The sequence below is a fragment of the Poecilia reticulata genome, linkage group LG7, assembly GCF_000633615.1.
Source record: "Poecilia reticulata strain Guanapo linkage group LG7, Guppy_female_1.0+MT, whole genome shotgun sequence".
NCBI lineage: Eukaryota > Metazoa > Chordata > Actinopteri > Cyprinodontiformes > Poeciliidae > Poecilia > Poecilia reticulata.
In genome coordinates, this window is record NC_024337.1 from 16,421,337 (window position 1) to 16,437,171 (window position 15,835).

A 15,835-nucleotide genomic window follows, 5' to 3' on the forward strand; every position below is an offset into this window, starting at 1 on the left:
AGTATTTATGTTCGTAGATGTGTTGAAAAAGTGTGAAAGCATACAGTATAAAATGGAATGTGTATGATTTATTTCCTTATGTAATTTACTTAAAAAATTAAATCTGATTCCTAAATGGTAAAGAAAAAACTATTTTCCTTGTTTTTGTACTTTCTAGAATTTCTCCGAGGTTTTTAAAAGCCGTATATGTGCTAATCTTAGTTTGGGGCTTTTAAAAAGTCTTAAAAATCCATCCAATTTAATTTATTTGATCAAATTGCTTTGGGTGTTTATTTTTCCATGATTTGTGACTAAACAAATATAATGTAGGAAAGCTATAAGCTTTATGGGAATACATTTAAACTTGGCTGCATTCCTGCATTCCTGATTAGGTATTCTGCGTCTGAAACTGGCTTATTGTGCATTCTGGAAAATAAAATTAAACTGCTTTTGTTACGTTATGCTCTCATTAATCACAAGAGAGTGTAAATATAAGCAGTGCTTTCCTGTTTACTGCAGGAAAGCACTGAAGATTAGGTGTAAAAAGTCAGATACTGGAGCTGAAAATCATGATTAGACAAAAATTATTTAACTTCTTTAAGTTACCCAGTTAAATATGTTGTTACATTAATAATTTATTAAGTTATTTGTTATTTATTTAGCTCTTTAACTTATAAAGTCTTTAGGTTTTGCATACTGAGACATGTGATGCTACCTTGAACAGGTTAGGATAGGTCTGTGGTCCACATAAAAACATGTTCATCTTTTCTGCACAAAATCATTATTAGACAATCAGATTTTATTCTGCTTAGTTTTGAACTCCTTTCAGAATGAGCTGTTTCATGGCCTCTTATCTCTTTAAATCAAAGTAAGCTGCTGCTGGCCATGCCCCCAACTCAACATTTACATTGGCATACATGAAAATGGCTGCTAACACATGCGCAATTATACAACCGAACATCTTGGAAAAGCTTTAGTAGAGCCTCATGCAGAAGCAGCAAGTGGATAAATCGACAACAAACCACTTGTCTTTTCCAGCAGCCATTGTACAGCACATACGGTGGCTGACCAAATGTGCTGGTTGCTAGGTAACCAGCAGGGCTTTGCCGGAGTTGCTGATGATTTGTGATGTTACATTTTGAAGGTTTTTGAAACGGCTCATTTTCCTGACACCAAAAACATTAACTTATTGCGATAAGATGGCTGGGTCATTTTTTAAGCACTTGGGCTGTTTTTTTAGAAGCAATAGAGACTCAAATGGAAGCAAAAAAGTTTCAAAATGTGAATTTTAGTTCCTCTTTAATGTTATTTATATATGTAGCTCTGGAAAAACTAAGAGCCCACAGCTCTGAACCCCACTGAAAACCTCATTGTTCTTCCTCCAAGTATTGATTCTGAACTCTTCCTCAGTTAAAACATTAGTATTGCTGTTTCTAAATGAATATGAACTTGTTGTCTTTGCATTATTTGAGATCTGAAAGCACTGCATCATTTTCGTTATTTTGACCTTTTCTCATTTTCTGCAAATAAATACAAAATATTTGCTTGTAACATGTTGTCAGTAGTTCATAGAATAAAATAACAATGTTCATTTTACTCAAACATAAACCTATAAAAAGTAAAATCAGAGAAACTGGATATTTTAAGTGGTGTCTTAATTTTTTCCAGAGCTGCACATATATAGACTTATAAGTTCTTTTTTGTCAACAAGTTTCTCCCATTTCTGCAGAGGTCCACATCCACTGTGATTTCTGCCCTCATAATAAAAATACCCAACAGGATCCTCTCTAAAGCCACCGGTGTTTTGATTGAATCTCACATTTTCGACCTATGCCGCTCCTCCTGCCATGCTCTGACAGAACCTTGCTGTATAGCTGTTCCTATTTTTATTCTGTGTATGTGAATACTCCTGCTTTGCTGTTCATCTCTGTGTGTCTGTGTAATGCAGCCTGCCATCCCCTCTGTCCCCCCGCGCTTCTTGACATCGGGAAGCTGGGATGTCACCTTGCTCTGCGCCTTAGACGAGAAGGCTGGAAAGATGTATGTGGGAGCCACACTGAGTGGGAAATCTTTCTGTGAACACAAAAGTTACAGTCACTGAAACAATCGTATCTTGCTTTAAATAGAGAATTTAATCTAAATGCTTCAACTAGTGGAGTAGAAACTGACTGAGTTGGACTTCTAAATTGATATAAGTAGTTAGAAATGATTAAATAAGATGAACTAGGGATGCAAGTTATCGATTTATAAGTTAATCTAATATTGATCGATCTTATGGCTCAACTAACGATTAATCAATAAGCAGCCATTTTGTTAAAAACCAGAGTTTTTTGCTTGTATCAAGAGGGCCAACTGTCTTTTCATAACATGAAGGGCTACATTTCATACAAATTTAGAAAAAGAATCCGATCAGATAATTTAAGAACATATTTTGTTAAATACTGACTGAATAAACATAAAATTGTGGTTTTCTGACATTATTAAACTTATGGAACCTTAAAATTACACATCAGTGACGACTTTTTTGTTTTTTTCCTCCTCGTATTTTCATTATTTTGTGTTATTGGATTTTTTTTTCTGCGTTATGCCCTCTGCTTTTCTGTCATCAAATCCTCTCCTTCATAGCCAATCAGTAATTGTTGGTTTAAACATTGAAGCTGTTCCCCCATGCGGCTTGGCTCAATGAACGCTATTAAGTTGTTATATTAATGAGTTCTACAGAGATTAGATTCCAGAACCGAACCACATCAAGTCCGTTTTTCATCCCACACCTACGATGGATCTCTGTAGACAGAAAAGAAAGGGAAAAAAAACAACTGAATTTTTTAGATGAATTTCAGAAAATATTTTTGAATTTAATCTGAAATTTCCACCGATTTTTCCTTCAGATTGGCTAGAAGAAAAGGAAAAAAAATTTTGATTGAAATTTGGTTTACTAGAAAATCTCAGAAATTTTCTAGTAAAAATATGGAAATTTCACAAGTCAAAAATTTCAAAAAGTTAAAAGCTTTTGACTTTTCGAACTCGGACATTTCTTTGTTTTTCACTAGAAAATCTCTTAAGATTAATTTCAAAATTTTTCTTGAGTATTTTTTTTTTATTTCTGACATTTTTGACAGTAATTTACTCCTGTTTTGTTTTATTTCGCTGTCCAAACAGGACTGTTTTACTTTCCCAATCTGGTATAGCGCTGTCATCTTTAATACTATATCTGGTTCCGCTTATGACCTGTGGCGCCCTCTGCTGGATGGCGGCCAAACTACAACACAAAACTGAAAGGCAGACGTTATTAGTTCATCAAATGTAACTTATTTTAATCAAGAGATCATTTTAAATTGCTTAACGTATTGCTTCTCTAATCTGAGCATGTAGTATTGATCTGGGCTGAGAAACTAAAGGAACTCTGTGATTTAGACTGAAGTAGTAAAACCACTGAAAGAAAAGAGGACAAAGGATTACTTGGGGATTACACGAGGCGAGAAGATTATTGCTTAAACCTGCCTTTATCCTGCTGGGGGCATAAATCCCAGATGGACCGGGCTCTGTTAAAGTAGCMGTCTCTCGTCAGCAGCTCGGCTCTCATGCTGTCGCTGCTTGTTGCCTCTAAACATCTCATTACTCTTCATACACTCACACAGACGTGGGAAGTCGACTCCACTCTGTTGCTCGTCGGAGAAAACGCCGTGGTGTAGAGCTGGTTTTATTAGATGGCTGAAGTATGTAAATGAGGGCCAATAGATTGTGATCATGAATAATTTATATGCAGATTGAAGGAGGAAGCCGGAACACCTGAATGTTTGACATTAAAACCTTGGCGAAAAGTTTTAGCCGTGACATAAGTAAAAAGTTTTGCAGCTTTTTTAAACGTTTAGTCTTGCAAAAGTATTCATGTCCTTTCTGTAGCTATATAATTTATTGGGATTAGAAGTTGATTGATAGACAATAAAGCAGTGTTTGAGTTTGGAGTGATGAAAATTAAAACTGAATCTGTTGGGATTAACGAAATAAAAACTAAATATTTTTATTCATAGCTTAACTTGGCTGTTTAAACAGATTTTAAATTATATGTATGAACCGATGTTTAATTTGTCCGTTTTAATTAAATCAGATTCATTTCTCTTTTATCCGTTTTTMTTTATTCGACCAGACTGACTGGTCTGGTTGAAATAAATAAAATAACCAGAGCCATGCTTCTCTATTTACATTAACTTTATGAAAAGTTTTAAAGAGGCTGTGCTTACCTGGAAATACTCCAACCTAAGACTGAATCGTTCCTAAAACAAAATGTTGATAAAAACATCTTAAAGAAATGAAGATTTAGCATTTGCTACATTCTAAAAGAGCTTTATAATTATGTGGAAAATATGTGATTTTTGCTTGATTTTTAAATCTATCTCCTTTTCAGCTACTTTCTGAGCACAGAAGAATCGAGAGAGAGCAGACACCTTTACAGGTAAATCCCTTCTGAATAGTCACAATTTCTGTAATTATAAATCAAACAGTTGGAGACGGGTTGTATTTTCATTATGCATAATTCAGTTTTGCATGACGGACATCCAGGTTGATATGTTTTGAAAACTGAATTTCTTCTTCCTTCCTGTAAAAATTGTACAGTTTGAATCAAATATGTCATATATTTGACATATAAGTAATCAGAAAAATAACAGCGATCGTGCAATGTTTTGTTTTCAATTTGTCAGTTTCCACAATAAGTATGTAATCTGTGTAAGCTCCAACATTTTCAAGAATTTCTGTGAGAATTAGTTCCTACGGTAAAAAAGTATTTACCCCCTTTCAAGTTTTCCTCTGGTTTAGTTTTAACTTTTTTGTCATATTTAAATGTTTCACATCAGAGAACGAAACAAAATAAAAAGAAAGCCGTATTCAAATCATAATTTCATATTATTGTCAATAAATCTATCCGAAACACCCTGATAACTTGAAGCATAAATTTGTTACGCAAGATACAAATAATTTGAAAGCATTCAAAGTAAGTCCAGCTATAAACAACTGAAAACAACAACAAAAAAATGAATGTTTTGGTGTGGCCTAGTCAAAGTTCACACTCCAATCTGATTGAGACATTGCTGCTTGCCCTTAAATAAGTAATTAATGCTCAAAAACCATCYAACATTGATGAATTTGGATAATTCTGCTAAGAAGATTGGACCAGAAGTCTTCTACAGCGAAGGGTGATTACTTTTTGACACTCGGTTTGGATAAATTTATTAAAAAATAGAGAAAATCTGTAAGGAGGCAAATACTTTTTCACAGCACATCAGATTTGTGCTTCATAACCAAACTCAGATTATGGAGCATCATGTTAATTGTTAAAACTAACATGATTTTGTCATTTGTTTCATGTTGACTCATTTTGACACAATATGTGACGAGACAGTTTTATTTTGTATTATAAAAACAATCCAACCATCTGCTGGAGCAAATAAAAACTCTGTAACCTTCCCTCTAAATGCTGCCTCTAACCTGTTTTATTTCATTCTGCTTTAAGTGTGGATTTGAATGGAGTGTTTCAGCGTCGCTGCGTCTCCTGTGGTCTCATTGACGGATGTGGATTCTTCAAAGCCGTTTTCAGCCCAAATCGAACCCACTTCATCCTCTACTGCCTGGGTAAACCACACACAAACAGGGGTTTTATGTGACACATTAACACAAAAAGAGGATAATTTTAAAATAAAAAGCAAATGTTTTTATGACTGAAAATCTGAAAAATGATAAAATATAAATTTTACCCTCAGTCCAGCTAAATAAAACTTGTTTAGAGCTGCAAATATTAAATGAATTTTTGATAAATAGTTGAGAAAATTTTTTCTCGTGCTTAAAGCACCATCACTTTATTCATGTTTTAAAAAATTTTTTGCAATAAAGTGAATGGATTTTCTTTTACCATTTACTATTTGTGGGAAAGGATATATAAAAATATTTATTTTCTTTCCTCTAAAGTTTATTTGTGTATAAATGTCTGTATGCTGTGAGTGCTTGCAAAAATAAGGGTTGAGCTCAATTATGCCACATAAAGCTAATACAGAAAAAACAAAAAAGGTCTAAAAAAAATTACTAATTATTTTAGAGACATGTTTTTGTAGACATTTACTGCAATTATTCCACCAAAAATATCTATATATTTTTTCTTTCATTAATGTAATGTGCCACATAATGTATTTAATACTTTGATGTTAAAGGAATTTCTATAAAAAAATAATAAAACATTAGTTGGTTCTTTATTATGTTACTAAGAGCCAATGTGGAATGGTCCAGTCAAAGTCCAAACCTAAATCCTATTGAGAGACTGTTTAACGTGTATTCTGACTGAGCTTTTTGAACAACATTCAAAAAATTGTTTCACGATTCAAAAAGTAGGTGTAGACATTCCACAAATGACATACAGCTCTAAAGAAAAGCACACCACACTCTTAAGATTTTATCTCATCTCTTTTCTCTTCATAACCATTTATGACTTTGAGTTATTATAAAAGCAAGTACCAGTAAAATAAACTCTGTGGCTCTAACATAACTCATAGTTGCTCTTCATCACTTGTACAGGCAATTCAGTACTTGCAGTCTGCTTTTACTGTAGTTCAAACCCGCTTACAAACTCGGAAGTTGCTTTTGAATGTGGATAAGACAAAAGCAATGGTTTTTTTCACACTCTAGGAAACAATCAGATATCCCTCCATTGCTTACCACTGCTGTCGGGACACAAATTGAGTTTGTCAGTAATTATAAATATCTTGGCTTTATTTTAGATAAAGAGTTTTCTTTTAAAAATCACATAGCAAATTTGCTACGAACACTGAAAATGAAGATTGGGTTTTATTACCGAAATGGTTATTGTTTTACTCTTAAAGCTAGAAGTAAATTGGTAGCTGCAACATTCCTGCCACTCCTGGATTATGGAGATGTGTTATATTATGAATGCTTCGACCAAATGCCTTCAATACTGTGTATCATTGTGCTTTAAGGTTTGTAACCGGTAGCAGACGTCTCACACATCACTGTGAACTGTATGCAAAAGCTGAATGGCCTCCTTTAAGAGAAACAATCACCTGATGATCCTGAATTATAAATCTATTCTCGGTTTGGCTGCAGCATATTTAAACTCTCTTTTACATAGATCTATTAATTCACATTCTTTACGCTCCAACAACATTTTTCTTTTGCATGTTCCACGTTACCGAACTGAAAAAGGAAAGCAGGCTTTCAGTGTCATGGCTCCTTCAGCCTGGAATCAGCTACAGTCTGAACTCAAGATGTCAGAACTGGTTTCACTGGACTTATTTCGAGCGATTCTTAAAAACAGGCAATGAGATTCTTTTAAACAGTGTCACTGTTTTTAAATTGTTTTATACTTGTGTATGTGTATTAATCAATTTCGTTTTGTAACCAGGTTTCTGTGCACTGCAGACTTCTGCCCAGGTCCCCCTTGAAAATGAGATCTGGATCTCAATGTGGTTTACCTGGTTAAATAAAGGAATTAAAAAAAATAACAACACAATTTCAACAAATCCAGGAAGTCACAGCCCTCTTTCAAAGCAATCTAAAGAGAATATAGATATTTATTTGTTGTTCCACAAAAGAGAAATCTCTGTGCAGCAGCAGCAAAGTGATGAGCAATAACATCAAATAGACTCATAAAATGATGAAATATAGAAATATCTATAAAAACAGACTAAAGAATAAAAATGCTGGACAGTACGGGTGAAATTTTAACATAAATATTGTGTGGTTATGAAGAAAATACTCCAGTCCAGAAGAAAGTGAAACTGAGCTGGTTAATTCAAATAAATACTTAATTGTGATAAATGGGATAACTTCACACTCCTCGGTTTTGCATCATTTTCTTTCATTTCGTTTCAGGCCCAGGAATCCCTAAAGTGACAGTTCACAGTATGAAGGACCCCTCCAGTGAGTGTCAAATGCAGTTCCACATCACAGCCAGCAGAGGCCGCTGTTCTAAAACAGCCCTGAAATAACACCGAAGCTGGGTTTATTTGTGAACAGCGCCACCTGCCTGTCACTCCCAACTTCAGCAATAACCATTGATACAATAAGAATATAATGCATTAGTGTAATGTAGTGTCTGTCTTTGTGTTTTTAGTGGAACTAAGACGTTTTGGTTGTGTGTCCTGTGCAGATTATGTCGTCTTGGAGGATAACAACCTGCTGTCTGCAGCTCTGAAGGACAAGAGGCTCCCTGAGAGTCTGTTCAAGACAGTCCAAGCAGACAACCATGGTGCAAAGTTCTGGCATTTTATAACTTTTATACTGTTTCTAATGAATAACATTTCTTTCAACTTTTAAAAGGAGGGATGCATGGTACAAGGTGATAGCAAAAAGGCTAATTTCCACCTGCAGGCCCCGCACAGATTGATGTAATCAAATGTGATTTAGCAGATTGTGAATTGGTGAAAAACATTCATATTATTTAGCTACATAAATGTCTGATAATTCAGTATTCAGATCTCATGAAAACCAAGCAAACCAATCCAACTACTATGAAAGTTTGAAGTAAAACTGTGACTTTTGACTTCTACCAATTAAACTCAGAATTTTGACTTTTTTTCAAGAATTCTGATTAAAATTTTTAGAGATTAAAGTCAAAATTCTGATGTAAAAATAAGGATTCTGAGAAAAAGAATCAGAATTGCTAGGAAGAAAATCTAATTCTGAGGTGAAAAACATCAGAATTTTGAGGGGAAATTTTGAATTCTGAGAAGAAAAAAATCAGAATTCAGATTTAAGAAAGAATTCTGAGGAAAAAAAATTAAGTTTGAGGAAAAAAATCTGAATTCTGGGGGGAAAAAAACTTAATTTTAGGGGAAAAACAGAATTCTGAAGGGGAAAAAAAATCTGAATTCTGACTTTTTTTAAAATAAATAATTCTGACTTTTTTTCTTTATTTTTAAATGAATAAAAAAATCTGAATTCTGCCTGGATAAAAATCTGAATTCTGATTTTTATTTATTTATTTTTTTATGAATCAAAAAAAATTCTGAATTCTGCCTGGGAAACAATCTGAATTCTGAGAGAGAAAAAATTAATTCTGAGAAAAAATTGAATTCTGGGACAAAAATATTCTGAATTCTGGCGGGGAGGGAAATCATAATTCGGAAGTGAAAACAATCAGAATCCTGGCGTGGTTCAGAATCCTGGCGTGGTTTTCTCAGAATTCTGAGAAAAACTATTCGGAATTCTAAAGGGAAAAAGTGGGAATTCTTCCATTAAAGTCAAAATTCTGACCTCAAATTCAGAATTTTGACTTTTGATCTCAAAAATTTAAGAATTCCGACTTGAATCTTTAGTGATCAAAGGATTCTGAATTGAAAGACAGAATTTTTATGTAATCTGGTTTAAAGGGGAAAAAAAGTCAGAATTCTGAGTTTAAGTTTCAGAGATGAAAAGTTATTCTTCTGAGTTTAACGTCAAAATTATTTTTTTTCTGCAAACCAACACAGTTCAGAAAAACAAAATTTTCCTATATCAATAATGAGTTTAAATCTGCTTATTTAACAGCCATATTTTCATAACTTTGACACGTTATGATCTTATTTATTGTTGTGATTAAATTTCCTTCCTGCAGATCTGCACCTGAAGCTGACTCTGCCTCAGGGCTACGAGGCCAACCTGCACCCGCTCCTCATTATTGTGTAAGTGTCGCCTGCTGGACATGCAGGTGAAAAATTGTCTTCCTTTTATGATTCATGACATATTGTTAGCGATACAGAGGCGTTCATTTATCACCTCGCTTGCTTACCTTGTTTTTCTTGTGACGCTCAGCGACGGCACGCCCGGGAGCCAGACTGTGACGGAGGAGTTTTCCCTCGGCTGGCCTCAGGTCCTCTGCAGCACGCACAGCGTGGCTTTGGCCTGGGTGGACGGCCGCAGCGGCGTCGGCCGCGGGCAGAAGACCGTTGCCGTCGACCCCCGGAAGCTCGGCACACTGAGAGTCAAAGACTACCTTCGAGTTGTGGAGTCAGTGAAACTTCACTGCACTAAAGAGTTAAATTCCATGAACTCTGCTAAACTAATCAATTTCGTTCTTCCACAGGTTCATGCAGTTTCCTTACATCGACTATCGACGGATAGCCCTATTTGGAAAGGTTATGAAAGTTTTATTAGATATGAAATGTCAGATTTTGTAAAGCTGCAGCACTGTTTACCTCCTTTTTGTTATAATTGCAGGCACTTGGAGGTTATTTAGCGCTCAAAATGTTAGCTGCCACCGACAACCTCTTTCAATGCACTGCAGCTGTAGCACCAATAACGGACTTCAGGCTTTACAGTGAGTTCAGACACAAACGAAGCAGAAATTTGTACAATAATATATATTATCATTGTTTTCAGTCCATTTTCATTAACATATTGATAAAGGCATACAAAATAAAAATAAAGTATTGATAAAAAAAACCGGGAATAAAAACCAAACAACAGAAACTATAAACAAAATAGATTTTGAATCCTCTGTAAGCAAAATAATCAAGTTTGTTGTAATTTACAATGCAACTAATTGATTAATTGCGACAGGCTTGATACAAACACAAATATTTTCCTCAACAATGAAATAAACGTTGTATAACAAAAATCACATAAATAGTTTTCTGTTTCTTAGGTGCAGCGTTTTCTGAAAGGTATCTTGGGTTTCCAGCAAAGGAGGAGCATGCTTACACGGTAAGGTTATGAAACAAGTTCTCCACTGCCCTGCAGGATTTACACCCCTTTCAACATCTACAATGTTGTTATTTCAATCTGTTTGATTAAGTGATACATGTTGTGCAATCAATCACCTTCAGAAGTCAAATCTGTAGAGAACCAACATTCTGTTTCAGTTTTTATGCACCACAAATCTGATGTGTATTTGATTTTATGATTTTGATGATGGCAGTAATGTTTGCTGATTGTTTCATAAATTATTTACTCTATGATGCAAAGCACCTTTTACTGCCCTGTTGCTGAAATCTGCTATGAAATTAAACTTAAGTTGAAAAGAGAGGTTCACAAAAACTTGAATGAGAATTTATCAGACGAGCAGCTAAGTGGCTAATGCTAATGTTACCAAACTCCAAAAGTATTTTATATTGAAAAATATTCTGAACTTGAAGTTGAACACACCATTCACATTATTAAAATAATTTTATTCATTTATTTCAGTCATTTTTAACCTTTCTGGTAACAGATACCAAAAGAATAATTGAATTGTGAGCATCACAAAAGTCTGAACTAGAATTATGTTGAGTGTTATGTCTCCACGTTGCATCTTTTAGGAGATATGATGAGGGGATGTTGTTCTTTGGACATTAAAATTGATCAGAGATTACTGGAAAATGGTGATCTCAAAAGAAAATCAGTCATATTCATATCTTAAAATGTTGCAATCAAATTCCTGTACTTTACATCCAAGTGAGAATTTGTGGCACAGCTTCTTTGATTTGCTTTGAAAGCGTTATGCATTTTTGCAAAAATATTTCCAAAAGCTCAAGTCTGTAGATTTGCAGACTGGAGCTGGGATTGCAACAAAACGTGGTTCTGCACAGTTTAGCTGCACTTTCCAGAATCTTATTTGTGACTTTGTGTTCGTCAGTCTCATCAAATCCCAATAAAATACGGCATAGTTTGTGGTCGCAACGTGACAAAATGAGAGAGATCAAGATGTCTGAATACTCTTGCAAAGCACCTCAGTTTTTTAATTAAAGGGAATTCAATTATTCGACAGATACTCAATTTTAAATTAACCAAACAAACTAAAACAATCTAATACAACAAACCGACCTGCAATACATCTTGTTTTCCTGAAAGTTAGATTGTTTTAGGGAGTTGATTCGATTTCACTGTTTCCTTTGGGACCTCGGCTTGCAGAACAGTTGAATTGCAGTCTATAAAACTCAGATGTGCGCAGTATTTTTTTCAGTCTGACAACATATTGGATTGAATGAATGTACTACATCAAGAGAAGTGCACACAGAACAGTGTAGACGACTCAAATCGGGACTTTGCTGCAATATTACAACCACTCGCATGTGCTGGGAGCAAAACATCTATTAGGTGCATTTGATTAAATATTTTTCAGGGAAATATTGGGTTTTAGACTTCCAGTGAATGTTATGTTGACTCTGGCAGCCCACCAATACGTGTTTAAACAGCAAACACAACAACAATGCTCAGATGCACCTATAATATCTCACCATAAGAGACATTTCTCAGGTGTTCCTGTCCATCACATCAGTCAGACTGGGATTAATGAAAACCAAGAATGTTTTTTAAATTGGTAATCTACAGATCTGGTGTGTAACTTTTATAAAAAACATGTTCTTTACGTATTTGTTAAAAACATGACGGATAATCTGTGAAAAAATCGACCTTCTCCATGTCCTCGCTCAGCTACTATTGTTGTCTGAATAAATGCACCGCTCCTGACCAAAAACAACCAATCAGAGCCAAGAGGAGGGTCTTAGCGCTGTCAATCAACCGATTGTACTCTTTGCTCAATGTGCTGATGGTGGAGAAACAACTCAACATAACAGGAAAACCGTTTGTCTGCCTTCATTGGTGGCCAAGCACAACGGGACAGAGAAGAGGGATGAGCAACACCACACAGAGGGTGATTGACAGCACTAAGACCCGCCACCTGGCTCTGATTCGTTATTTCTAGTTGCCACTGGAAGCAGGCAGAGGAACTGCTATATTTCACAGATTATCTGTATCATAAAATATATTCACAATGAAGCAGCGACAGTTTCAACAAATATGTACAAAAATCTAATTTTTTAAATTTAAGTTACATACCGTATTTCCTGGACTACAAGGGGCTCTTAAGGTTTAAGGGTTTATAATCTGGTGCATTTTATGTATTGTTCTGGAGTGAAACAGCGCCCTCTAGTGATGAATATGGATTCATTCTGGCTGTGTTTACTGACCTCAGTAATTTTATGTGGTTCACGGCGCTCTGTCAAAATGTTTTTGTTACATTACAGCTACCATAGTCAGGAGCGTCGCGGAGTAATATGCTTTGATTGACTGACTGACTTATCTGTTTTGTTTCGCTTAATGCGCCTTGTAGTCCGGTGCACTTTATATGTGAAAAGAGATTGAAAGTAGACCATTCAATAACAGTGTGCCCTACAGTGTTGAAAATATGGTACTTAAGTTTTAAGCTAAATAAAACTTTACTGTAATGATGATGTGTTTTCCCAGACTGCATCTGTCCTTGAAGAAGTCAACAAACTAAAAGAGGAGAACTTCCTCATTGTGCACGGAACTGCAGACGGTGAGTTTCCACTAGTTTACTTGATCGACTTTTGCAATAATCTCACATCTGATTCATGTTTTCTGTGTCTCCAACCGAAGCGAGGGTCCACTTCCAGCACAGTGCTGAGCTACTGAGCCGCCTGGTGAAGGTGGAGGCCAACTACTCCCTGCAGCTGTACCCGGACGAGGGCCACGTCCTGAGAGAGCTCCGCAGTGTCAGACATTTCCAGCGGACTGTGGTGAACTACCTCCAAAACTGCCTGAAACACAGCGCCCTTCTAGATGTCCCAGAGGAAGAAGAAGAGGAAGACGACTGAGCCCAGAGGCCTTCATTTCTCCCTCCGGAAGGACTCATGATGAGGACTGGATGCACCGGTTATGCATTTCATTGGGTCAGGTCACCAGGAATTAGAGCAGAGGAGTGGGGACCAAAAGCATCACCTCCTGTAACTTCTGGATAAAATGTTGTACTGTACGACATGATGTTGCACACAATTAGTTCAGCCGTTTTGTTGTATGTTTTGAGGAAGAGTTTGTTTACAGAATTCACTTGAGACGATGTGGGGGAGACTGCCACTGACTCAAAACCTTTACAAAGATTATAAAGCATGCATGTCATAACGGCTGCATGATGCTGATTATGTATTTTGAGCCTTTTTTTTTTCCAAAGATTTTTTTTTTTGTCTTCAAAAAGGTTTTGAGATCCACTGTGCTTCAACTTTTAGATGCATTCTTGCTTTGGCAATCCTCAATCAAATGATTAAAAGGGACCTATTATGCAAAATTCACTTTTTGCACATTTTGGACTTTCGTCTGGGTCTCCACTGCTTCTAAAACAGATTTTTTTTAAATCTAACTGTTTTCCGGGAGTAAGCCAATGTTTTTTTGGTGTTTGGAAAACAAGGTGTTTCAAAAACCTTGTTTTCCAAGGTCACAGTCACAGTTGACGGGTACTGCCCTGTTACTTAGCAACCCCAGGGAATCTCCACCCACTTCGTTTATTAGACAATAAAAACTTTTGGTCAGCTGGTTTTACTCCTGTATGCTCTCTGCAATGGCTGCTGGAAAAGACAAGATTGTTGAAAATTGCACATTTATTTGTTGCCATTTTCACTTGTATGAAGTGCAAGTCTAAATATTGGGGGCGTGGCCAGCAGTAGTTAATTTGCATAAAAGTGACGGAGCCTTAAAACAGCTCATTCTGCAGTGAAATGAGATGAGATGGCGAAATCTCACCAATATGTAAAAATATGTAATGAACATGTTTTGCATAGCCCAGAGAGCTGTCTTACCTTGTTTGAAAGGAAGAAGAATAAGTCCCCTTTAAATTAACTACTCGCTGTGAAACCAAGTTCTGCAGAGTCTCTGTACTGGAACTTGTATGCATCTAAAAGTTGCAAGTCAATAACTCTTGAAGAGTTTGCTTAGAGTGTGCCAAACCTGCCAAGTGAGTGCTATTGAAGGTAGAAACTGACTGCATAAAAGAAACATCCTAACACAAAACTAAATATTTGGTATGGTTACTAAATAAATAAATGTAAATCCAAAACTTTAGAAAAAGCGTAATTGGTACTTAGGTGCTAGCCTGCTGATAGTCAGGAAGGACACTGGTCTGTTCATAACCTGCATGATCTCAGATTACAGTCTGAGTTATGGTTGCATCCCTATGGATAAGATTATCATCAACAAGTAAAGAATGTCAGAAAATCATCAAAAAGTGAAATTGTTTCAGTGATTCAATTCAAAAAGTGAAACTCACACAGATTTACTGCAATCTTTGAACTTTGTTAAACATTGTGGACTAACAACAATAGTTGCCATAAAAAACTGTTCTTTTTCTAGAACAGTTTTTCCTTCCACTCAATTTCCCAATAATATGCTTGGATACATCACTGTGAACAGCATTGGTCTTTGGTGACTTGCACTCCTTTAGGAGGAAGTTAATGAAAATCTACTGGACATTTGTCAAGTTATATGTGATTATATAGACAATGACATGATTTTTACATAAATTCATGTTTTAAAAAACATTTTTAATGGTCTCATGTTATAGTTTTGAGGTTTTCATTAGATGTATATCAATTATATAAATAAACAGATGAGATGTTGAAATAAATCACTGTGTATAATAAATATATACAAAGTATGAGTTTCACGTTTTTTATCTGAATAACTGAAATAAATCAACTTTTCAAATATATTCTAATTTATTGAGATACACATTTTCATTTTGCATTTTTACAGTGCGTTGCCGGATTATGCAGTGTTACATTAAGGATAAAGACCATTCTAAATGTGCCAAATACATTTTACAGATTTCGTCCTCTGGTTTTGTTTGCATTGTGTGAATAACAATGAGTATGCAACTGAAATGCAACAGAGACTATTGATACCATGCTCCAGTTCAAAAGAGTATAAGTTACAGGAACGTATATCTGTCTGTGCACTGTATCTAAAAGTATTAATTCTGTTTTGATACATTGTGGCATTTTAACCATTTATTATGTAATGCAGGATTAAATTATTTCTTTGGAAAAAGTGTTCAGGCTTTATGTCAAAACTTTTGAAAGTGATCTAACTACCAGGAGTGCATGTT

General features: G+C 35.5%; 1 protein-coding gene across 3 annotated transcripts in view; it reads left to right on the top strand.

Moving 5' to 3' along the window:
- The window catches only part of LOC103467786 (inactive dipeptidyl peptidase 10), a 53,036-nt gene extending 37,256 nt beyond the window's left edge, over nt 1-15,780 (top strand). For all 3 annotated transcript variants that reach the window (XM_017305915.1, XM_017305916.1, XM_008414461.2), the window contains 12 exons: nt 1,928-2,019; nt 4,385-4,432; nt 5,489-5,607; nt 7,855-7,902; nt 8,132-8,230; nt 9,578-9,644; nt 9,775-9,969; nt 10,046-10,097; nt 10,180-10,279; nt 10,607-10,665; nt 13,186-13,258; nt 13,339-15,780. In XM_017305915.1, coding sequence (XP_017161404.1) covers nt 1,928-2,019; nt 4,385-4,432; nt 5,489-5,607; nt 7,855-7,902; nt 8,132-8,230; nt 9,578-9,644; nt 9,775-9,969; nt 10,046-10,097; nt 10,180-10,279; nt 10,607-10,665; nt 13,186-13,258; nt 13,339-13,556 — 1,170 coding nt within the window. In that variant the 3' untranslated portion in view covers nt 13,557-15,780. The remainder of the gene's footprint in view (nt 1-1,927; nt 2,020-4,384; nt 4,433-5,488; nt 5,608-7,854; nt 7,903-8,131; nt 8,231-9,577; nt 9,645-9,774; nt 9,970-10,045; nt 10,098-10,179; nt 10,280-10,606; nt 10,666-13,185; nt 13,259-13,338) is intronic.
- The last annotated feature ends 55 nt before the right edge of the window (nt 15,781-15,835 follow it).